The sequence below is a fragment of the Xenopus tropicalis genome, chromosome 10 (assembly GCF_000004195.4).
Source record: "Xenopus tropicalis strain Nigerian chromosome 10, UCB_Xtro_10.0, whole genome shotgun sequence".
Classification (NCBI taxonomy): domain Eukaryota; kingdom Metazoa; phylum Chordata; class Amphibia; order Anura; family Pipidae; genus Xenopus; species Xenopus tropicalis.
The window spans coordinates 3,030,782-3,055,726 of NC_030686.2; the positions used below are offsets into that span (position 1 = coordinate 3,030,782).

Genomic DNA, 24,945 nt, shown 5'->3' on the forward strand with positions numbered 1-24,945 from the left:
TGTTACAGTGGCACAGATCCTATCTGATCCCCCCATTGTAAGCAGCAGTCCTGCCCTGCTTTATGGCTGAGATTCTAGCTATCTGTATAACAGAGCATTCTGTCACAGTGGCACAGATCCTATCTGCTCCCCCCATTGTAAGCAGCAGTCCTGCCCTGCTTTATGGCTGAGATTCTAGCTATCTGTATAACAGAGCATTCTGTCACAGTGGCACAGATCCTATCTGATCCCCCCATTGTAAGCAGCAGTCCTGCCCTGCTTTATGGCTGAGATTCTAGCTATCTGTATAACAGAGCATTCTGTCACAGTGGCACAGATCCTATCTGATCCCCCCATTGTAAGCAGCAGTCCTGCCCTGCTTTATGGCTGAGATTCTAGCTATCTGTATAACAGAGCATTCTGTCACAGTGGCACAGATCCTATCTGATCCCCCCCCCCCATTGTAAGCAGCAGTCCTGCCCTGCTTTATGGCTGAGATTCTAGCTATCTGTATAACAGAGCATTCTGTCACAGTGGCACAGATCCTATCTGATCCCCCCATTGTAAGCAGCAGTCCTGCCCTGCTTTATGGCTGAGATTCTAGCTATCTGTATAACAGAGCATTCTGTCACAGTGGCACAGATCCTATCTGATCCCCCCATTGTAAGCAGCAGTTCTGCCCTTTTTTATGGCTGAGATTCTAGCTATCTGTATAACAGAGCATTCTGTCACAGTGGCACAGATCCTATCTGATCCCCCCATTGTAAGCAGCAGTCCTGTCCTGCTTTATGGCTGAGATTCTAGCTATCTGTATAACAGAGCATTCTGTCACAGTGGCACAGATCCTATCTGATCCCCCCATTGTAAGCAGCAGTCCTGCCCTGCTTTATGGCTGAGATTCTAGCTATCTGTATAACAGAGCATTCTGTCACAGTGGCACAGATCCTATCTGATCCCTCCCCCCATTGTAAGCAGCAGTCCTGCCCTGCTTTATGGCTGAGATTCTAGCTATCTGTATAACAGAGCATTCTGTCACAGTGGCACAGATCCTATCTGATCCCCCCATTGTAAGCAGCAGTCCTGCCCTGCTTTATGGCTGAGATTCTAGCTATCTGTATAACAGAGCATTCTGTCACAGTGGCACAGATCCTATCTGATCCCCCCATTGTAAGCAGCAGTCCTGCCCTGCTTTATGGCTGAGATTCTAGCTATCTGTATAACAGAGCATTCTGTCACAGTGGCACAGATCCTACCCAATAGGAATAATCCACAGTTTTCTATTTTTTTTGCTGTTTTCAAGTCAATCTTTGCCCATTACCCTTGTGGAATCTGAACCATCCCCAGGGGGCGGGACTAATTGCGTGGGGCACATGGTTTGTTTCCGCAGCCAAGTTTTGTGGTCGAGTGTGTTATGTGCCAAGCAGCAAATATTTAATGTGCGCCTGTATCTCCCTGCCCATGGGCACGGCCAGGCTCTTTGTTCTACACAATGGGGCCATTCTGGGACGGGCAGTGGGGCCTTTGTGCACCGCTGGTAACTTTCCCTTTATACCCAGACTGGGGTATAAAGGGAAAGTGCTTTACCCCATACCGTTGTTCAGCCCCTTGCTGCTGAGCCAAGGGGGTAATTCCAAGCCACGCAGTAATGGGGCAGAACAGGTGGGCACAGGCCAGTGAGGGCGGCATTCTCAGGACCAATGAAAATCCAGGATGTTAAAGGGCAAGTAGCCACATAAAGTAAAACCATATTGTTTGCATTTAATGGTGCAGCACTGGGGTAAGTTAGGAGGGAAATTTCTATCCTATCCGACCCCTGCATTGGAAAGATGGGCCCTAAAGATGCCCCCGGGGCCACAGAGCAGCTGATTAATATAAACTGTATAAGGCACACAGAGCAATTAGGTGCAGATTAACCCTTTCATCTGTAGCTGTTCTTGGCCCTTAGAATGTTCCTTTCTGTTCCACCCACCCTCAGCCCGACAATCAGTACCAGTCTAACCAGTGCTACCAGTTGCCTAACCGGTCAGCTTCCTTCCGCCTGCATTCCTTCTGCTCACAGGCCGGCTACTGCTCTCCTCGCGTGACGTGGGCAGAGTGGGCAAGTAACTGTGATGTGGGCAGAGTGGGCAAGTAACTGTGATGTGGGCAGAGTGGGCAAGTAACTGTGATGTGGGCAGAGTGGGCAAGTAACTGTGATGTGGGCAGAGTGGGCAAGTAATTGTGATGTGGGCAGAGTGGGCAAGTAACTGTGATGTGGGCAGAGTGGGCAAGTAACTGTGATGTGGGCAGAGTGGGCAAGTAACTGTGATGTGGGCAGAGTGGGCAAGTAATTGTGATGTGGGCAAGTAACTGTGATGTGGGCAGAGTGGGCAAGTAACTGTGATGTGGGCAGAGTGGGCAAGTAACTGATGTGGGCAGAGTGGGCAAGTAACTGTGATGTGGGCAGAGTGGACCGCTAGTCGTTAGGTGGGCAGAGTGGGCAAGTAACTGTGATGTGGGCAGAGTGGGCCGGTTAGGTGGGCTTCTGGTGGTTAGGTGGGCAGAGTGGGCCGCTTGCAGTTAGATGGGGAGAGAGGGCCGGTTAGGTGGGCAGAGTGGGCCGGTTAGGTGGGGAGATGTGGGCAGAGTGGGCCGGTTAGGTGGGGAGATGTGGGCCAGTTAGGTGGGGAGATGTGGGCAGAGTGGGCCGGTTAGGTGGGGAGATGTGGGCCAGTTAGGTGGGGAGATGTGGGCAGAGTGGGCCGGTTAGGTGGGGAGATGTGGGCCAGTTAGGTGGGGAGATGTGGGCAGAGTGGGCCGGTTAGGTGGGGAGATGTGGGCCAGTTAGGTGGGGAGATGTGGGCAGAGTGGGCCGGTTAGGTGGGGAGATGTGGGCCGTTAGGTGGGGAGATGTGGGCAGAGTGGGCCGGTTAGGTGGGGAGATGTGGGCCAGTTAGGTGGGGAGATGTGGGCAGAGTGGGCCGGTTAGGTGGGGAGATGTGGGCCGGTTAGGTGGGGAGATGTGGGCAGAGTGGGCCGGTTAGGTGGGGAGATGTGGGCAGAGTGGGCCGGTTAGGTGGGGAGATGTGGGCAGAGTGGGCTGGAGATATGGGCAGAATGGGCCGCTTAGGTGGGCAGAGTGGGCTGGAGATGTGGGCAGAGTGGGCCGGTTGGGGGGCCTATAAGTGTGTCCTTGTCTATAGCCAACATACCCGCTGTGCCATACAGATTGGCACACACTGGGTTACATTGTTAGGTCTGTGTGGGGGGCTCGGGGCACTTACACAGCACTGGACCATGGGGACTAAGGAAAGTTCTGGAAAGTGGGGGGGTCACTTTTTGTCTTTCTCTGACTGTCTTTCTGTCTCCCCAGGAATTCTACGAACACACGAAAACGCTCTGGCAGGATGAGGGGGTGAGATTGTGCTACGAGCGCTCCAATGAGTACCAGCTGATCGACTGCGCACAGTAGTAAGTACCGGGGGGGGCACAGTAGTAAGTACCGGGGGGGGGGGGCACAGTAGTAAGTACCGGGGGGGCACAGTAGTAAGTACCGGGGGGGGGGGCACAGTAGTAAGTACCGGGGGGGCACAGTAGTAAGTACCGGGGGGGGGGGGCACAGTAGTAAGTACCGGGGGGGCACAGTAGTAAGTACCGGGGGGGGGGGGGGGCACAGTAGTAAGTACCGGGGGGGGGCACAGTAGTAAGTACCGGGGGGGGGGCACAGTAGTAAGTACCGGGGGGGGGCACAGTAGTAAGTACCGGGGGGGGCACAGTAGTAAGTACCGGGGGGGGGCACAGTAGTAAGTACCGGGGTGGGGGGCACAGTAGTAAGTACCGGGGGGGGGGCACAGTAGTAAGTACCGGGGGGGGGGCACGCGCTCTACAACTCCCAGCACCTTTAGCGAGAGCCTCTGGCTGGCAGTGTGGTGCAATAATATCTCATTTCATCAGAACTACTTGCCCTTTAATTTGTATGAATCCATGTCTGATCTCTTATACAAAGTGTTGGGGGTCTCGGTGCCTTGGTCGGGGGGTGTTTGCGGAGTGTCCCATGCAACTAGCAACTTATTTACAGGCAGTTGGGTGAAACTTGTTTTGGCTCAGATGAAGAAGGCCAAACCCATTGGTTGGCTTGGCTATTGGGCCTGCGGGCTGGTTGTTTTTTTATCCTTGTTTCAGTCGACTGAGGCACCATGGGGGGGGAATGATGGGTAGCTTTCTGCCTTGCAGCACTGGGTAAGTGGGTTCAGTTTGTATGGTTAGCAGGGCCATTCCTGCTGAATTGTGCTTAGTACAGGGGAATCCCTATGTGCCATAGTTTTATGGTATCTCTCTGTACAGGCTATGGGCAAACTTAGGGGGCTGTTCCTGCTGAATTGTGCTTAGTACAGGGGAATCCCTATGTGCCATAGTTTTACGGTATCTCTGTACAGGCTATGAGCAAACTTAGGGGGCTGTTCCTGCTGAATTGTGCTTAGTACAGGGGAATCCCTATGTGCCATAGTTTTATGGTATCTCTCTGTACAGGCTATGAGCAAACTTAGGGGGCTGTTCCTGCTGAATTGTGCTTAGTACAGGGGAATCCCTATGTGCCATAGTTTTATGGTATCTCTCTGTACAGGCTATGGGCAAACTTAGGGGGCTGTTCCTGCTGAATTGTGCTTAGTACAGGGAATCCCTATGTGCCATAGTTTTATGGTATCTCTCTGTACAGGCTATGAGCAAACTTAGGGGGCTGTTCCTGCTGAATTGTGCTTAGTACAGGGGAATCCCTATGTGCCATAGTTTTATGGTATCTCTCTGTACAGGCTATGGGCAAACTTAGGGGGCTGTTCCTGCTGAATTGTGCTTAGTACAGGGGAATCCCTATGTGCCATAGTTTTATGGTATCTCTCTGTACAGGCTATGAGCAAACTTAGGGGGCTGTTCCTGCTGAATTGTGCTTAGTACAGGGGAATCCCTATGTGCCATAGTTTTATGGTATCTCTCTGTACAGGCTATGAGCAAACTTAGGGGGCTGTTCCTGCTGAATTGTGCTTAGTACAGGGGAATCCCTATGTGCCATAGTTTTATGGGATCTCTCTGTACAGGCTATGAGCAAACTTAGGGGGCTGTTCCTGCTGAATTGTGCTTAGTACAGGGGAATCCCTATGTGCCATAGTTTTATGGGATCTCTCTGTACAGGCTATGGGCACTCAACCCGTATCCTGCCGTAACTGCCGTTCAAGCTTGGCCCCCCCATTGCTGCACTGGGGTTCGGTGCCACGGGGCGGTACTGGCGCCGTCGGGGCGTTACGGATAGGCACAGGGTCCGGCAGTACTTGTGCCAATCACGGGGTTGTGGTGGGAGGCGGATCTGGGGGGGCTGAGATGCTTGGGGCAGAAAGCGCAGACAATAGGGCGCATTGTGCGCCAGTCGGGGGGTTTCACACTGACTCTGCTTTCCCCGTTCCTCCGCACAAATAACTCGCATACTCGCAAGTCCCACTCCCGGCCGAGCGCAACTCCAACCTGCGCCGTTATCGGCCCGTTCCTGCTGCAACTCATGCAAACTGCACTTCTCCTGTTGTTTGACTACAACTCCCAGCGTATGGTGGCCGCCTCGGCACAACTGGGGGGCAGCAGAACCTTTAAATTAAGTCGCGATATTCTGAAACGATTTGCAATTGGTCTTTTTTTTTTATGTGTGATTTTTGTTCAGCAGCTCTCCAGTTTGCAATTTCAGCAGCGATCTGGTTGCTAGGGTCCAAATGACCTTAGCAACCAAGCAGTGGTGTGAGTGAGACATTGCAATGTGAATAGGGGAGGGGCTGAATAGAAAATAAGGAATAAAAAGTAACAATAACAATAAAACTGGAGCCTCACAGAGCAATCTGCCGGGGTCAGTGACCCCCATTTGAAGAAGAAAGCAAATAATTCACAAACTATAAGAAATAAATAATGAAGACCAATTGAAAAGCTGCTAAGAACTGGCAATTCCATAACATACTAAAGGTTAATTTAAAGGTGAAACAACCCAGATTAGGGGGGTGCAGAGCTATGGTTGGGGGGTGTGTATGGGGCCAAGATCCAGATGTTTGGGCGCAGAACTTAACCCTTTTATTGTGAGAATTTTTAATGAATTTTGTTGCCAGATTCAAGCATTTTTGGCAAAGGGACTTGCTTGTAGCAGATAAAGCTTAGTCCCATTGTTTCCTATGGAGTATGCCACATGGGCTATAGATTGCAGGACAAGCAAAGAAATTGTTCTGCTAGCTTCTTTTTTGGGGGTTCAACCCCCCTGTCATGGTTACGGATACATAAGGATCTGCTCCTAATTGTCACCCCCCCCCCCCCAGGCATTTATTGCCCCAGACTTTCCCTGCACTAAACCCATGGGCTGGGGGCGAGGGCACAGACTGGTATGCACGGTACGTGGCACAGTTCATGGTCACATGTTTCCCCTCTCACTGCAGGGAAAAGAGGGGGTTAATCTGCCAATCCCCCATTTGTGGCCCCAGGGCTGGGCTGCCCCATCAGAGCACACTGTGGCCCCTTGTGCTTTCCCATACGGCGTTAGGAGGGGCCGCTGGGCCGGTACAGAGACGAGCCGTGTCCTGCCAGTCATTAGTGCCCAGGGCATTGTGCTGCCCGACTGCTGGGCGGGGCCCTCTCTGCCCACAATGATTAGGGTGATTATGTCATGACAGCTGATCCCAGCTCTGCCCTGCCATTGGCTGCCGCAATCTCCATTTTTCTTCCTCCTCCTTATAGAAGGGGCCCCGGCGAGGGAGGTTTCCTGCACTAAGTCTGCCGGGTCTTTGTCATGGACCAGCACCGGCCTGGGATTGGGCAGTGGGGCAGGGGGTTACACTCACCCTCCTGTGCTCTTGTGTACTACAACTCCCAGCATCCCCAGCCAGCAGGGCTTAGCTCTGCTAAACAGAACCCCCGAGTTCTGCCCTGTCTGTAAAATAGGTACCGACCAATGTAGCATATTGTAACAGGGATTAATGGGGCGCCCCACTGTCACCCCAATACTGCAACATTAAACTTTCTAGATTAGAAAAACAGTCAAAAATAAAAAAAGAAATGAAGAAAGGTCTTTATTTCTGGTGTCTGTTTAATGTTCTGTTCAGTGCCCCCCTCTTGTACTGTCCCCTTGCCCCCCTAGGGTGGCCCCAAATGGGGGGGCAGCCTGAAGGCCAGTTAGGGGGGATTTGGGGTGAGTGCTTATTTGTGCCCTGGGTACCCCTGGAACTATAGCGGGGTGACTGTTACCCCAATGTTTCTATATATCTGTAACCTTGTTATGGGCTAAGGGGGCCCAGCCTGAAGGCCAGTTAGGGGGGGGATTTGGGGTGAGTGCTTATTTGTGCCCTGGGTACCCCTGGAACTATAGCGGGGTGACTGTTACCCCAATGTTTCTATATATCTGTAACCTTGTTATGGGCTAAGGGGGCCCAGCCTGAAGGCCAGTTAGGGGGGGATTTGGGGTGAGTGTGTATTTGTGCCCTGGGTACCCCTGGAACTATAGCGGGGTGACTGTTACCCCAATGTTTCTATATATCTGTAACCTTGTTATGGGCTAAGGGGGCCCAGCCTGAAGGCCAGTTAGGGGGGATTTGGGGTGAGTGCTTATTTGTGCCCTGGGTACCCCTGGAACTATAGCAGGGTGACTGTTACCCCAATGTTTCTATATATCTGTAACCTTGTTATGGGCTAAGGGGGCCCAGCCTGAAGGCCAGTTAGGGGGGGATTTGGGGTGAGTGTGTATTTGTGCCCTGGGTACCCTGGAACTATAGCGGGGTGACTGTTACCCCAATGTTTCTATATATCTGTAACCTTGTTATGGGCTAAGGGGGCCCAGCCTGAAGGCCAGTTAGGGGGGATTTGGGGTGAGTGCTTATTTGTGCCCTGGGTACCCCTGGAACTATAGCAGGGTGACTGTTACCCAATGTTTCTATATATCTGTAACCTTGTTATGGGCTAAGGGGGCCCAGCCTGAAGGCCAGTTAGGGGGGGATTTGGGGTGAGTGCTTATTTGTGCCCTGGGTACCCCTGGAACTATAGCGGGGTGACTGTTACCCCAATGTTTCTATATATCTGTAACCTTGTTATGGGCTAAGGGGGCCCAGCCTGAAGGCCAGTTAGGGGGGGATTTGGGGTGAGTGCTTATTTGTGCCCTGGGTACCCCTGGAACTATAGCAGGGTGACTGTTACCCCAATGTTTCTATATATCTGTAACCTTGTTATGGGCTAAGGGGGCCCAGCCGGAAGGCTGGCCATATAGGTGTGAACAGGGTGACTGTTACCCCAGTGTTTCAATCTGTAACCCTGCTATAAGTCACCCTGCTCACCCCAAATCCCCCCCTAACTGGCCTTCAGGCTGGGCTTCTCACTTGGGGCCACCCTAGGGGGGCAGGCCGGGGGACAGTAAAAGAGGGGGCTCTGGACAGAATATTAAACTTACACACACCCCATATGACCTTATTCAATTGTCTTGAGTTTTTGAGTTGTTAGGGCCCTACCCTAGCAACAAGGCAGACCCTTAAATGGCAGGGGGGTCGGCGGTTGGTTCCTGGGATATAAAAAAAACACTAAGACCAATTGCAGCTTGTTGCAGAATAAAGGTTGGGGGGGGTTAATACATACAAAGGGCCCATGTCTCAGCACACATGGCTCAGTGGTTGCTGGGAGTTGTAGTTCCGGAGGCCCCAGTATTGCCGTGCTGCTTGTACCCACCCCTAGGGGCCCCTCCTCCCAAACTGCCTGTGCAGAGCTATATTTAGCGCAGGCTGCAGAGCGAAGGGCCCGGGCTGCATTTGGGTCACGTAGGAGGGCAGTTCAGGGGGCGGGTCCCTGTGCCGGGCTGCAGGCATGGGATTGGTCATCAGCTGACGAGCACACAGCCAACAGGAAATGGCACCCAAATGATTTCCATTACACATCAGCGTCCCACTGGCACCCAGGTTTTTTTTTCTGGGGGTTCAACATCTCATTTTGACCCCAAATTATAAAGAAATAAGTGCAGCTGGGAGGGATTTGCCCTGATTATTGCCCCTGCCCCATAGAGCTTACAGTCCAGGGATGGCAGAGGTAATAGGGGCAGATAAACACATTTCTGGGTTTACAGAAGAGAATTGAGTGTCCCCCAGGGGGGCAGTTAATCTGTGGCTCCTGCCAGGCTACGGTGGCTCAGCGGGGACATGCCAAAGCTCAATGGGCAGCCCTCCCCATGTTGTGCCATTACACTGCCCGATCAGCCCATTTCCTGATTGGTTACATAGACCCCCATTATAATCTGATTGGACCACGATGCAGGTTTGCCCCGCCATCACATAGGTGGCCAAATGGGGCAGCGTTGGGCACCCCCTGACGCCCCTCATTCACTTCAATGCCAAGTACCTAAATCACTGGCATTTCTGGGCCGGTAAGCACCAGTACTGGATCCACCATGACGGGGGGCGGGGAGTCATGCCTGTGGGCGGGGCCAGATCAGCACCTAGTTATCTTTGTTACCAGGTGTATTAATCCTGCACTAATTAATGAGGGAATTATAGACATAGTGGGGGTTGGGGGGGTGTATTTGGGGAGCGTGCGTTTCTGGGGTCACCATTGAAGGGATTCTTTGGGCCCAACCAAATAGTTGGGTTCTATTCTCCCCCCCCCCAATAGGGTTGAAGAGGCCAAACTGCCCCTGCTGGCTGAGCAGTGTGTGCCAGGGGCAACAGCAAGGATTTGCCCCGGGGCAGGCAGATATGTCAGTAGGGGGAGGAGCCTGGCACCACAGGTAAGGCGCTGCTCTCTGGCGCCCCCGCTGGCTGGGAACCTACCTGTGCGCATCTTTATTCCCACACTCGCTGCCCCGTGGGACTTGGGCCGGAGGCAACAGACAATCGCAGGATTTCCATTTGTTCCACGCGCCTATAATTAGCCTTTCCGCCTCGTTAGCTTATTAATAACTTTATTTCTGTTACTAGAGAACACCTGCTCCTCCTCTCACTCCTCCTGTGATTGGCTCAGCTCTCACTCCTCCTGTGATTGGCTCAGCTCTTACTCCTCCTGTGATTGGCTCAGCTCTTACTCCTCCTATGATTGGCTCAGCTCTTACTCCTGCTGTAATTGGCTCAGCTCCTGCTCTTACTTCTGCTTTCATTGGCTTAGCTCCTCCTCTTAATCCTCCTGTGATTGGCTCAGCTTCTCCTGTGATTGGCTCAGCTTCTCCTGTGATTGGCTCAGCTTCTCCTGTGATTGGCTCAGCTCTTACTCCTCCTGTGATTGGCTCAGCTCCTCCTCTCACTCCTCCTGTGATTGGCTCAGCTCTTACTCCTGCTGTAATTGGCTCAGCTCCTCCTCTTACACCTCCTGTGATTGGCTCAGCTCCTCCTCTTACTCCTCCTGTGATTGGCTCAGCTCTTACTCCTGCTGTGATTGGCTCAGCTCCTCCTCTTACTCCTGCTGTGATTGGCTCAGCTCTTAATCCTACTGTGATTGGCTCAGCTCTTACTCCTGCTGTGATTGGCTAAGCTCCTCCTCTTACTCCTGCTGTGATTGGCTCAGCTCCTGCTCTTCTGCTTTGATTGGCTTAGCTCCTCCTCTTACTCCTCCTGTGATTGGCTCAGCTCCTCCTGTGATTGGCTCAGCTCTTATTCCTGCTGTGATTGGCTCAGCTCCTCTTAAGGTGGCCATACACGCACCGATATTATCGTACGAAACCTCGTTTTGTACGATAATCGGTGCGTGTATGGCATGTCAGCGAGCCGACCGATATCGCAGGAAGCTGCTGAAATCGGTCGGCTCGCCGATCGGCCAAGTTAGAAAATTTTGATCGGGCGCCATAGAAGGCGCCTGACCAAAATTCTCCCTTCAGAGCTGAATCGGCAGAAGGAGGTAGAAATCCTATTGTTTCTCCTTACCTGCCGATTCAGCCCTGAATGGTGTGTGGCGGATCTGACGATGTTTCGTGCGACCGATGGTCGTACGAAACATCGTGAGATCGCCACGTGTATGGCCAGCTTTACTCCTGCTCTGATTGGCTCAGCTCTTCCTCTTACTCCTCCTGTGATTGGCTCAGCTCTTCCTCTTACTCCTCCTGTGATTGGCTCAGCTCCTCCTCTTACTCCTCCTGTGATTGGTTTAGCTCCTCCTCTTACTCCTGTTGTGATTGGCTCAGCTCCTCCTCTCACTCCTGCTGTGATTGGCTCAGCTCCTCCTCTTACTCCTGCTGTGATTGGCTCAGCTCCTCCTCTCACTCCTGCTGTGATTGGTTTATCTCCTCCTCTTACTCCTCCTGTGATTGGTTCAGCTCCTCCTCTTACTCCTGCTGTGATTGGCTCAGCTCCTCCTCTTACTCCTGCTGTGATTGGCTCGGCTTCTCCTCTGACTCCTACCTTGATTGGTGCAGCTCTTTCTCTGGCTCCTGTTGTGATTGGTTCAGCTCCATCTCTGGCTTGTGATTGGCTCTGCTCCTTGTTTGACTCCTGCCATTATTAGCTCAGCTTCTTCTCTGCCCCCCACCGTGATTGGTTCAGATCCTTCTCTTGCTCCCGCCACGATTGTTTTAGTTGGGTTTAAAAGGGCCAGTGGGTATGGGGGGCTCCCTGCCTGACTGGACAGGATAGCGCCCACCATTGTTTTGAGTGGAGCTATAGTAATAACTATTCATGGCTTGGCACCGAGAGCCCCACAGAGTGAAAGTAAAGGGTTTCCTGCCTGATACTCTCCCTGTGTTTAACCTGCCTCGCTGAGGATTATGGGAAGTTTAGTCTAACAGCTGCCCTATTCTAGGTATTTGCAGTGCATGCTGGGAGTTGTAGTTGTGCGGCAGTTGGCTGGGAGTTGCAGGGAGTGGCCAAGCTTGGCCTCGGGTCCCGCCGCTGCCTGGCCGCGCTCCAGATGTCTCTCACAAGATTTCGAACTGACGCAGCTATTTATAGAAAGTCGTCCCGTCGCCATGACAACGGAGAGGGGAGGCCAGGGCGGCTGGAAGCTATTTCTGGGCTCCTCTTGTAATCTAAAACTGGGAAAGTTTCCTTCCCCGCCTGGAGCTGGATGGGAAGCCGGAGGGGTCAGTCGGCAGCTTTGCGCCCCTTGCCTTGGGCCTGGGGGGGCTCTGGATTCCTTCTCATAAAGCGTTGCACTTACAGGGCATGCTGGGAGTTGTAGTTCAGTGCCGGCCATAGGGTGATTTCTCCCTGTGTCGGTGCTACAGTACAAGCCCTAGGGGAATGTTGTTATCCAATCAGATCCAGCAAAATTCCAGCGGCTCAACCTTGCCCGGGCCCCCACGGCTTTGGGCACTGCAGAGCAGAATATGTGCCTTCCCGGCCAATCGGCCCCTCTCGCCTCCTGCTGTGAGGAATGTGCCAGGGCCATGGGGGGCACCCATTCTGGCCATACGACACCTTGCCCCTTCCAACCGGGCGCCCATTCTGGCCATACAGCACCTTGCCCCTTCCAACCGGGCACCCATTCTGGCCATACGCCACCTTGCCCCTTCCAACCGGGCACCCATTCTGGCCATACGCCACCTTGCCCCTTCCAACCGGGCACCCATTCTGGCCATACGACACCTTGCCCCTTCCAACCGGGCACCCATTCTGGCCATACGACACCTTGCCCCTTCCAACCGGGCGCCCATTCTGGCCATACAGCACCTTGCCCCTTCCAACCGGGCACCCATTCTAGCCATACAGCACCTTGCCCCTTCCAACTGGGCGCCCATTCTGGCCATACAGCTCCTTGCCCCTTCCAACCGGGCACCCATTCTGGCCATACAGCACCTTGCCCCTTCCAACCGGGCGCCCATTCTGGCCATACAGCACCTTGCCCCTTCCAACCGGGCACCCATTCTAGCCATACAGCACCTTGCCCCTTCCAACCGGGCGCCCATTCTGGCCATACAGCACCTTGCCCCTTCCAACCGGGCGCCCATTCTGGCCATACAGCACCTTGCCCCTTCCAACCGGGCACCCATTCTGGCCATACAGCACCTTGCCCCTTCCAACCGGGCGCCCATTCTGGCCATACAGCACCTTGCCCCTTCCAAATGGGCACCCATTCTGGCTGGTCAGGGGGTAGGTGCCTGCCGCAGCCATTTTGCCAGGGTTTCTCCCTAAGGCAGTCGCCGTGCCATATGCTACAGTGCGGGCAACACTTGAGCCACAGTTGCTGGGAGTAGTTTTCCCATGCACCCTGTGGCCTTGGCACTGTAACCCCCCTGTGTAACCGTGGGAAGTGACATGTCCGACTAGAAATCCCTCCCCCTGTCAGGACAAAAACAATTTCTGCTCCTTATAGGGATTTCAAATCAATAGGCCTTTAGCTGTGGTTGCACTACAACTCCCAGAATCCCCTACCAGCCTTTGGCTTCCCTTCTGCCAGACTACTAAACACCCAGAATTCAGCTCTCGAATGATGCCACAGGTACAGCTGATTGGTGGGCGGGGAGAGTAATAAGCCAAACCCACTTCTGCCCGAGAGCAAAGGCAGCACAGCAAGGAAGGCAGTTCTGTGCTCAATTCTGCTATTGGTCTTCATTTTTTATTTGTGATTTTTTAATTATATAGCTCCTTATTTAGCTGCTTTTTAGTTTGCCATTTCAGCCATCTGGTTGCCAGGGCCCGTTACCCTAGCAACCATGCATTGATTCGAATGAAAGACTGGAATACAAATAGGCGAGGGCCTGAGTAGAAAGATTAGTAATAAAAAATAACAATAAAACTGGAGCCTCACAGAGCAATAGGGTTTGGCTGCCGGGGTCAGTGACCCCCATTTGAAAGATGGAAATATTTAGAAGATGAAGTTTATTTGCGGGGGGAGCTGAAATGGGGGGACGTTTTGTTCTTGGAAATCTGAAATTAATGTTTTTTCTTTTCTTTTCAGTTTTCTAGACAAAATTGACATTGTGAAGCAGAACGACTACACACCTACTGATCAGGTCAGTATAGCGCCATCTGCTGCCCGGGGCCAGCATTACATGCCATGTGATTGGATAATATTGGGGTCTGTGCGAGCATAGTGTGCCCCTGGGGAGGGGGGATGGCGGGGGGCTCTGTACAAGCCCATGGGCACCTCAGAACCAATCACAGTTACTGTGACCATCGGATAAGTACACCAGCCCATTGGCTCGTGGGTTGATCCTCTGGTCACAGTAACTGATTGGTTAGAATCGGTGCCACTGGGTTGTACCATCCGTCATGGGCAGGGGTCGCCCAGTGGTGGGCACTGCAGGTAGAGAACGGTGGGACCTAGAAAGTGGGTGCAGGGGGGGTCCCCTGGGCCCCCAGGGAAAGCTCTAAAGGCCTAACTGTGTGCTCTCCCCTCAGGACTTGCTGCGATGCCGAGTTCTCACGTCAGGAATATTTGAAACCAAGTTTCAGGTGGACAAAGTAAATTTCCAGTAAGTGCCCGTCTTTATACCTTCTCTTTGGGGGGCCCCTTTGATGGTTTTGGGGCCACTGACCATATCGTTGTACATTGAGATATTGACACACGACCTGTACCCCACAATGTGCACATATCCCCCTGCTTTAATAGTCATGTTTCATATTATATATTATAATGTATCTATGTTAAAGGAGAACTAAACCCTAAAAATGAATAGCTAGAATGGCCATATGTTATATACTAAACTCACTCACTCACCGAGCTAGCCAAACGTTTCAACATCTCTATAGTAGTAATGATAACAGGCTTTACAGTTGTCACAGGAGCTCCCCCATCTTGGATTTTATTAGACCTGCCCGGGGCACTGCACATGCTCAGTGGGTTCTGAGAAGCTGGGCTTAGGGGCCGTCGCAAATTATCAAGCAAAAAATGAGGCTGGTCTGTCATATAAACTGATGCTACAGGGCTGAATATTCAGTTCAGATGCAAACTGCACTGGTTTCAGAGCTGCCATGTAATGTGAATCTGAATGAATTACTAATCTGCCTGATACTGTTATATTTATATTCTGTATATACAGTATATTGTGAGTCGGTCCCTAAGCTCAGTAACTGACCGCAGCATGTACAGTAGAAGAGAAGATGGGGGGCTGCTAGGGGCATCTTTGGGAGCACAGATCTTCCCTGCTAAAGGGCTGGGGTTGCTTTGGGCTGGTACAGAAGCCCAAAAAGATCATGTACAACATTTCTAACCTATTTCTTTAGTTAGGCTTTACTTCTCCTTTAAATCCTATTGGTCGCTTTGCTTCAGACCCCGCTCTTATCTCTCTCACTTGTAGCTCAGTGATGCAGCAGTGCAGTAAATAAACTACTAGATAAGGTCTGATTGGTCTCGGTGTCGGCCCACTGTGTCTGTCAGAACCCAGTTATCTGCTAGGGCCCCCCCCCCGCCTGTTCTACAGACACTTGGCACTCTGGGTAACCAACCCTAGAGGGGTTCGTAGCCTGGAGCAAATGCTGGGGTTTGCCCTAGCGGGACCCCGAGTCCCCCACACACCATGAATAAGGAGATCCATGTAACAGCGTGTCCCCTTTTCTCTGCAGCATGTTCGATGTCGGAGGCCAGCGAGACGAGCGCAGGAAGTGGATCCAGTGCTTTAATGGTAAGAAAAGGGGGTGCAGTTTTATTTACAGTGATTGGGGGGCAATTCACCCTGCGGTGGTGCAGGACCCTCGCTATGTATGAGCTGCAGTTAGTAATTGCACCAAGGTGGCGCATCCTCACTCTTAGTGTTATATAATGGCAACTTTTCAATTGGTCTTCATTAATCATTTGTTTTTTAATGATTTGCCGCCTTCTTCCAACTCTTTGCCATTTTTAAATGGGGGTCACTGACCCCGGCAGCCAAAACCTATTGCTCTGTGAGGCTCCAGTTTTATTGTTATTGTAACTTTTTATTACTTATTTTTCTCTTCAGTCCCTCTCCTATTTATATATCAGTCTCCATTGAAACCACTCCCTGGGTGCTAAGGTAACTTGAACCCTAGCAACCAAATAGCTGCTGAACAAAAATTGAAATACTTACAAAACTACATATAATAAAAAATGAAGACCAATTGCAAATTGTCTCAGAATATCACTCTCTACATCATACTAAAAGTTAACAACCCCTGTAAGGTGGAGGCTGGCTGGGAATGCTGGGAGATACGGCCTGTGGGTAGGAAGCTCTTTGCTAACGGATTTGCTTCCCTCTCCCCCAGATGTCACAGCTATAATCTTCGTTGTAGCCAGCAGCAGCTACAACATGGTGATCCGGGAGGACAATCACACCAACAGACTCCAGGAAGCATTAAACCTCTTCAAGAGTATCTGGAACAATAGGTACCGCTATCCTGCCCCCCAAATCTGCCTCTCTTGGCTAATACTTGCCACGGCCCAGCCTGCAGAGCTAGCAATTCATTCCTCGCTGGCTCAGCCTGTAGCTGAATTGTGTGCCCATACACGCTGAGATGGGTCTGGCCAATTGGGACAGGCCTTGGGCTTGTATATGGGGGTGGGAATAGGAAGGGGTGTTGGGAGTTAATCTAATGCAGTTTGTGGGGGGGTTGGCAGCTCCCCATCCCCGTGTAACGCCCAGTGCCCCCCTCTCTCACAGGTGGCTACGGACCATTTCAGTCATTCTCTTCCTCAATAAACAAGATCTGCTCGCTGAGAAGGTTAAAGTTGGGAAATCTAAAATAGAGGACTACTTCCCCGAGTTTGCCCGCTACACTACCCCGGATGATGGTAAGTTCTGTGCTCAGAGCCTGGCCACTGGCCAACTGGGCTCTTCTCTCTGGCAACCCTGTCCATTGTTTGGCTACAGTCCATTCCTGTTGGTTGGCTGCAGTCCATTCCTGTTGGTTGGCTGCAGTCCATTCCTGTTGGTTGGCAGCAGTCCATTCCTGTTGGTTGGCCGCAGTCCATTCCTGTTGGTTGGCCGCAGTCCATTCCTGTTGGTTGGCCGCAGTCCATTCCTGTTGGTTGGCAGCAGTCCATTCCTGTTGGTTGGCCGCAGTCCATTCCTGTTGGTTGGCCGCAGTCCATTCCTGTTGGTTGGCCGCAGTCCATTCCTGTTGGTTGGCCGCAGTCCATTCCTGTTGGTTGGCCGCAGTCCATTCCTGTTGGTTGGCCGCAGTCCATTCCTGTTGGTTGGCCACAGTCCATTCCTGTTGGTTGGCCGCAGTCCATTCCCATATTGGTTGGTCCCACTGATCTCTTCCAGTAAAATTACTGAAAAAAATAGTTACTGGGTCACTGGTTCCATCCTTACTAGGGGGCTGTGCTCAACTCCAGCTGTCAGTCCCCACATATATAGTAGTTATGGGGGAGGTGTCTCTTCCCGATACCACACTCTGACTGTATCCTCTTCTGTCTCCCTACAGCAACTCCAGAACCCGGCGAGGAACCTCAAGTCACAAGGGCCAAGTATTTTATTAGAGATGAGTTTCTTGTAAGTATCAAGGTTTTATTTTCTCTTAAATCTGTGTATTGTCATGTATTATAAGGGATAATGTACCCCCTACTGTAAATGATAAGGATATTAGCAGTCACTGAGGGGTTCTGTGCCCCCCATATAAAGGCACAAGGCTGCAGGCTGAGTTATACAGGGAACTCTGAGTATCACTCATGTATTATAAGGGATACTGTACCCCCTACTGTAAATGATAAGGATATTAGCAGTCACTGAGGGGTTCTGTGCCCCCCATATAAAGGCACAAGGCTGCAGGCTGAGTTATACAGGGAACTCTGAGTATCACTCATGTATTATAAGGGATACTGTACCACTGAGAATGAGGAATGAATGGATATTGGGGAGTTGTATCAGGAGTCAGAACCAGCAGTGCAGGGAAGGGAAAGGGACAGGGACAGTGACAGTTACACATAACTATAAACCCAGTGAGAATGAGGAATGAATGGGTATTGGGGAGTTGTATCAGGAGTCAGAACCAGCAGTGCAGGGAAGGGAAAGGGACAGACACAGTGACAGTTACACATAACTATAAACCCAGTGAGAATGGGGAATGAATGGATATTGGGGAGTTGTATCAGGAGTCAGAACCAGCAGTGCAGGGAAGGGAAAGGGACAGACACAGTGACAGTTACACATAACTATAAACCCAGTGAGAATGAGGAATGAATGGATATTGGGGAGTTGTATCAGGAGTCAGAACCAGCAGTGCAGGGAAGGGAAAGGGACAGACACAGTGACAGTTACACATAACTATAAACCCAGTGAGAATGAGGAATGAATGGATATTGGGGAGTTGTATCAGGAGTCAGAACCAGCAGTGCAGGGAAGGGAAAGGGACAGACACAGTGACAGTTACACATAACTATAAACCCAGTGAGAATGAGGAATGAATGGATATTGGGGAGTTGTATCAGGAGTCAGAACCAGCAGTGCAGGGAAGGGAAAGGGGCAGGGACAGTGACAGTTACACATAACTATAAACCCAGTGAGAATGAGGGATGAATGGGTATTGGGGAGTTGTATCAGGAGTCAGAACCAGCAGTGCAGGGAAGGGAAAGGGACAGACACAGTGACAGTTACACATAACTATAAACCCAGTGAGAATGAGGGATGAATGGGTATTGGGGAGTTGTATCAGGAGTCAGAACCAGCAGTGCAGGGAAGGGAAAGGGACAGACACAGTGACAGTTACACATAACTATAAACCCAGTGAGAATGAGGAATGAATGGATATTGGGGAGTTGTATCAGGAGTCAGAACCAGCAGTGCAGGGAAGGGAAAGGGACAGACACAGTGACAGTTACACATAACTATAAACCCAGTGAGAATGAGGGATGAATGGGTATTGGGGAGTTGTATCAGGAGTCAGAACCAGCAGTGCAGGGAAGGGAAAGGGACAGACACAGTGACAGTTACACATAACTATAAACCCAGTGAGAATGAGGAATGGATGGATATTGGGGAGTTGTATCAGGAGTCAGAACCAGCAGTGCAGGGAAGGGAAAGGGACAGACACAGTGACAGTTACACATAACTATAAACCCAGTGAGAATGAGGAATGAATGGATATTGGGGAGTTGTATCAGGAGTCAGAACCAGCAGTGCAGGGAAGGGAAAGGGACAGACACAGTGACAGTTACACATAACTATAAACCCAGTGAGAATGAGGAATGAATGGATATTGGGGAGTTGTATCAGGAGTCAGAACCAGCAGTGCAGGGAAAGGGACAGTTACTGTTCCCGTCGCTGACACTTTGTGCCTTCCCCGCAGAGAATCAGCACAGCGAGTGGGGACGGCCGCCATTACTGCTACCCCCATTTCACATGCGCGGTGGACACAGAGAACATCCGGAGGGTTTTTAATGATTGTCGGGACATTATCCAGAGGATGCACCTGCGCCAGTACGAGCTGTTGTGATGGAGGAGAGCACTTTTTTGGTTCCCCCCCCCCACCCTCCTTGTGTTCCGGACTACAAATTCCCCATTTAATGAAAAAAAAAAAAACATAAAGAAAAAAGAAAAAAAAAATTAACAAAACAAGAAAAAAAATCCAACAAAAAAAAGTATCTAAAAACAAAAAGGAAAATATATATTATATATATTCGGGAGAAACTGTCCCCCAAGTTTGGGGTTTGGGGGGGTCCCGGGTGCAGCCTCATACGCTCTCTCGCTCTGGGGAGCGGCCCTCGCGCTTCTCCCCTCGCTGCCGGACGATTGCCCAACTGTCAGCTTTGCTTCCCCTCACCAAATCCAGCCATCAAGTTCCCCTTTAAAAACGCCGGCCGCAATGACAGAAGCGACGTGGAAGGGTTTGCCCGTAGGCGCCCTGCTGTTCCAGGAAGTGGGCGTTGGCCACGGTGGCGGAGGGGGGAGGCGGCCTCTGGTTCCTTTTCATTTCTTTACCCCGCCCCCCCCCCCAGGCCTTGGGCAGAATTTAAATCCCCCCTCCCATTTTATCCATTTTATAACCTGAAGGTAACGGAACCATCGGCTCAGGAGCTTTCGCCCCTCAACTCTCTGACTGTAGGGCGTGGCTTATACGGAAGGATGGGAGGAGCTTACGGCAGTATGGAGGCTGCCCGTCACAAGGGTGCCATTTTGTTTTTTCCTTTTTTTTTTATTTTTAACAATAAATACTTGGATATGAATTCCAGCATATCAACGTATTTATTTCTCTAGGTCTCGGACGTTTAATCGCTGTGTTCTCCACAATCTGTTTTTTTTTTTTTAACCCTTCTTGGTCCGTAGACGCCGACCTCGTGTGATTTATCCCCCCCCCCCCCCCCGTGCGTAATAACGTTATTATTATTATACCTCTCGCCTCACAGATCTGATCACTCCTCTTTCTTACAACCACCTTCACTTTTTGGGTTCCTTTTTGTTTATTTTATTTTTTTCTTTTTGCCCCCCCCTGCCCCGCCCCCATTTTGTTTTTACTTTACTGCTGGGTTATTATTCTTGTACAGACTGTAAAATGTATTATTTTGTACAACTTTATTGAAAAAAAAACAAAAAAAACTTGTAGAAGATCTTTGTGCCTTGATTTCGGCTTTGCCCTGTACAATGAGCTAAGATGTAAGTATGTCTCATTTCTCTGTACAGCATTGTCATTCTGCCCCCGACCTGCGCCCCCCGCGGGGCAAATTTATCTGTAGTTAATAGGGGTTATTATTATTATTTTTGTTTTTTTCCTTTGATTTTTTTTTTTTTTTTTTTTCTGGTTTACAAAAGGAAAAAAAAAAAAAAAAAGAGCTGTTTAGTAAAAAAGAAAACTTCAAAAATGTACAAATGTCGCAACCTTTAACCACTTCTAAAGTGAGTAATTCATGAAGTGACCCGCCGTGGCTTCATTGTGCTTTTTAATTTTTAGCTTTAACTCATTTAAATATCTATCCAAATGCAAAAACATGGCTTGTTTCTACATAAACCAAATTTTGCTACAAATAAGTGCTTAGTCGTCTTCTCCTTTACCCCCTCCCCGGGCGTCTCGCCGAGGGGGCGGCCAATCGGTGTTGGAGGTGCCCATACATGTCCCAATAGGGTTGGGCCAATAGTTGTAGCGATAGGTCATCATGTGACTTTATAATAGGGATGCACCATATCCGGGATTCAGGGGTTTGTAACTTTTAGTCTGAGATAATTTGCAGTTGGTCTTTGTGATTGTTCAGCAGCTCTCCAGTTTGGAATTAGAACAGCTATCTGGTTGCTAGGGTCCGAATGACCTTAGTAACCAGGCAGTGGTTTGAATGAGAGACTGGTATATGAATAGGGGAGGGGCTGAATAGAAAGATAAGGAATAAAAAGTAACAATAACAATAAAACTGGAGCCTCACAGAGCAATAGGGTTTGGTTGCTAGGGTCCAAGTTACCTTAGTAACCAGGGATTGGTTTGAATGAGAGACAGGAATATGAATAGGGGAGGGGCTGAATAGAAAGATAAGGAATAAAAAGTAACAATAACAATAAAACTGGAGCCTCACAGAGCAATAGGGTTTGGTTGCTAGGGTCCAAGTTAACCTTAGTAACCAGGGAGTGGTTTGAATGAGAGACTGGTATATGAATAGGGGAGGGGCTGAATAGAAAGATAAGGAATAAAAAGTAACAATAACAATAAAACTGGAGCCTCACAGAGCAATAGGGTTTGGTTGCTAGGGTCCAAGTTACCTTAGTAACCAGGGATTGGTTTGAATGAGAGACAGGAATATGAATAGGGGAGGGGCTGAATAGAAAGATAAGGAATAAAAAGTAACAATAACAATAAAACTGGAGCCTCACAGAGCAATAGGGTTTTGGTTGCTAGGGTCCAAGTTACCTTAGTAACCAGGGAGTGGTTTGGATGACAGGCTGGTATATGAATAGGGGAGGGGCTGAATAGAAAGATAAGGAATAAAAAGTAACAATAAAACTGGAGCCTCACAGAGCAATAGGGTTTGGTTGCTAGGGTCCAAGTTACCTTAGTAACCAGGGATTGGTTTGAATGAGAGACAGGAATATGAATAGGGGAGGGGCTGAATAGAAAGATAAGGAATAAAAAGTAACAATAACAATAAAACTGGAGCCTCACAGAGCAATAGGGTTTTGGTTGCTAGGGTCCAAGTTACCTTAGTAACCAGGGAGTGGTTTGGATGACAGGCTGGTATATGAATAGGGGAGGGGCTGAATAGAAAGATAAGGAATAAAAAGTAACAATAACAATAAAACTGGAGCCTCACAGAGCAATAGGGTTTGGCTGCCGGGGTCAGTGACCCCCATTTGGAAGCTGCAAAGAGTCAGAAGAAGAAGAGAAATAATTCAAAAACTCTAAGGAATAATGAAGACCGAGGTGCCCATACGTGTCCCAATAGGGTTGGGCCAATAGTAGTAGGGATAGGTCATCATTTGACTTTATAATAGGGATGCACCATATCCAGGATTCAGGGGTTTGTTCCCCTTTGGGGTAACTTTTAGTCTGAGATAATTTGCAGTTGGTCTTTGTGATTGTTCAGCAGCTCTCCAGTTTGGAATTAGAACAGCTATCTGGTTGCTAGGGTCCGAATGACCTTAGTAACCAGGCAGTGGTTGAATGAGAGGCTGGTATATGAATAGGGGAGGGGCTGAATAGAAAGATAAGGAATAAAAAGTAACAATAATAATAAAACTGGAGCCTCACAGAGCAATAGGGTTTGGCTGCCGGGGTCAGTGACCCCCATTTGAAAGCTGCAAGGAAATAGAAGGCAAATCAAAAACTATAAGGAATAATGAAGACCAAGTGAAAAGTTGCTTAGGATTGGCCATTCTGTAACATACAAACGGTTAACTTAAATGTGATCCGCCCCCTTTTTGTCACATGAACATTGGAAGCTTTTTTACCCCTCCGTGACCTTAGGATTTGGTTCGGTATTGGGACAAAATCTTTCACAAAGGATTCGGGGTTTGGGCGAATACCAAAAATGGTGGATCTGGTGCATCCTTACTTTATAATTCAAGTTGTTGGGGGGTTTGTTGGGTTCAAATCGTTTCTGATGGTTTTGGCTGAGAGGCTGCAGGATCAGATTCAATAGGGGCAAATACTGTCTGTCCATAGCGCTGTGTGGCCTTGGGGGTTGTACGGGGTGCCACAGCCATGTGACCTGTGCTCTGATAAACTTCAGTCTCACTTTACTGCTGCGCTGCAAGTTGGAGTGATACCCGCCTCTCTCACCCCCAGCAGCCGATCAGCAGAACAATGGGAAGGGAGCAAGATAGCAGCTCCCAGTAGGTATCAGAATAGCACTCAATAGTAAGAAATCCAAGTCCGGCTTGGGACTCCTCCAGTTACATGGGAGTAGGAGAAACAATAGGTTAGCTGAAAGCAGTTCTAATGAGTAGCGCTGGCTGAAAGCTCAGACTCAGGCACAATGCCCAATACATATTGGATAAATAAAAACCCCTAACCCTGTAGGCAATTATGAATAATACATGGTGCTGGTTTCACTGTATCTGTAACAATGGGCCCTTTATTGGAGCTCCCTATAGATCCTCTCAGGTCCCTGTCTGGGTTTCAAATGAGGGGTGGGCGTGTCCTAACGGTCCCTGCCAGAAGCACAGTAGGAGGGGGAGAGCCAATCACAGCCCTGCAGTCACACAAGCACAGACAGGCTTCAATTCTCTATCAGGTCAGCCTGGCTGCTGATTGGTTCCTATCCTACAGTGCTGCTAGCCCCACCCCCCAATCATTTACCCGTACGGCTTGTTTATTAGTTTGTACATTGGGCCAGACGGTAGAAATATAATGCTCCCATTCAGCCACAAGAGCATTAGTGAGGTTGGGCAGTGATGTTGGGGGTCAGGCTCACAGTCGGGGTTCCATCCCACAGGGGGTCAGTTGGGTTGCCCCTCCCCTTGCTGCTATAACTGCCCCTGCCCTTCTGGGAAGGTTCCCACTAGATGTTGGAACAGTGTTGCTGGGAGTTGCTCCCATTCAGCCACAAGAGCATTAGTGAGGTTGGGCAGTGATGTTGGGGGTCAGGCTCACAGTCGGGGTTCCATCCCACAGGGGGTCAGTTGGGTTGCCCCTCCCCTTGCTGCTATAACTGCCCCTGCCCTTCTGGGAAGGTTCCCACTAGATGTTGGAACAGTGTTGCTGGGAGTTGCTCCCATTCAGCCACAAGGGCATTAGTGAGGTTGGGCAGTGATGTTGGGGGTCAGGCTCACAGTCGGGGTTCCATCCCACAGGGGGTCAGTTGGGTTGCCCCTCCCCTCGCTGCTATAACTGCCCCTGCCCTTCTGGGAAGGTTCCCACTAGATGTTGGAACAGTGTTGCTGGGAGTTGCTCCCATTCAGCCACAAGAGCATTAGTGAGGTTGGGCAGTGATGTTGGGGGTCAGGCTCACAGTCGGGGTTCCATCCCACAGGGGGTCAGTTGGGTTGCCCCTCCCCTTGCTGCTATAACTGCCCCTGCCCTTCTGGGAAGGTTCCCACTAGATGGTGGAACAGTGTTGCTGGGAGTTGCTCCCATTCAGCCACAAGAGCATTAGTGAGGTTGGGCAGTGATGTTGGGGGTCAGGCTCACAGTCGGGGTTCCATCCCACAGGGGGTCAGTTGGGTTGCCCCTCCCCTTGCTGCTATAACTGCCCCTGCCCTTCTGGGAAGGTTCCCACTAGATGGTGGAACAGTGTTGCTGGGAGTTGCTCCCATTCAGCCACAAGGGCATTAGTGAGGTTGGGCAGTGATTTACAAAAAATTTAAAATGAAGACCAATTGCAAATTGTCTCAGAATTTCAATGTCTGCATCATATAAAAACTTAATTTCAAGCTGGTTTGCCTTTAAGTTTACTGTTAGTATGTTATAGAACTGCTGTTCTAAGCAACTTTTCAATTGGTCTTCCAAATTTATTTTTTATAGTTTGTGAATTATTTGCCTTGTTCCGACTCTTTGCAGCTTTCAAATGGGGGTCACTGACCCCGGCAACCAAACCCTGTTGCTCTGTGAGGCTCCAGTTTTATTGTTATTGTTACTTTTTATTTCTTATCTTTCTATTCAGCCCCTCCCCTATTCATATACCAGCCTCTCATCCAAACCACTGCCTGGTTGCTAAGGTAAACATGACCCTAGCAACCAGATAGCTGCTTAAATACCAAAT

General features: G+C 50.1%; 1 protein-coding gene across 2 annotated transcripts in view; it reads left to right on the forward strand.

The window, feature by feature from the left end:
• gnas (GNAS complex locus) overlaps window positions 1-20,788 on the forward strand; it is a 76,085-nt gene extending 55,297 nt beyond the window's left edge. For both annotated transcript variants that reach the window (XM_031894841.1, XM_031894842.1), the window contains exons 5-12: window positions 3,332-3,429; window positions 13,828-13,882; window positions 14,271-14,344; window positions 15,435-15,493; window positions 16,092-16,212; window positions 16,487-16,617; window positions 17,256-17,323; window positions 19,116-20,788. In XM_031894841.1, coding sequence (XP_031750701.1) covers window positions 3,332-3,429; window positions 13,828-13,882; window positions 14,271-14,344; window positions 15,435-15,493; window positions 16,092-16,212; window positions 16,487-16,617; window positions 17,256-17,323; window positions 19,116-19,262 — 753 coding nt within the window. In that variant the 3' untranslated portion in view covers window positions 19,263-20,788. The remainder of the gene's footprint in view (window positions 1-3,331; window positions 3,430-13,827; window positions 13,883-14,270; window positions 14,345-15,434; window positions 15,494-16,091; window positions 16,213-16,486; window positions 16,618-17,255; window positions 17,324-19,115) is intronic.
• Window positions 20,789-24,945: the final 4,157 nt, after the last annotated feature.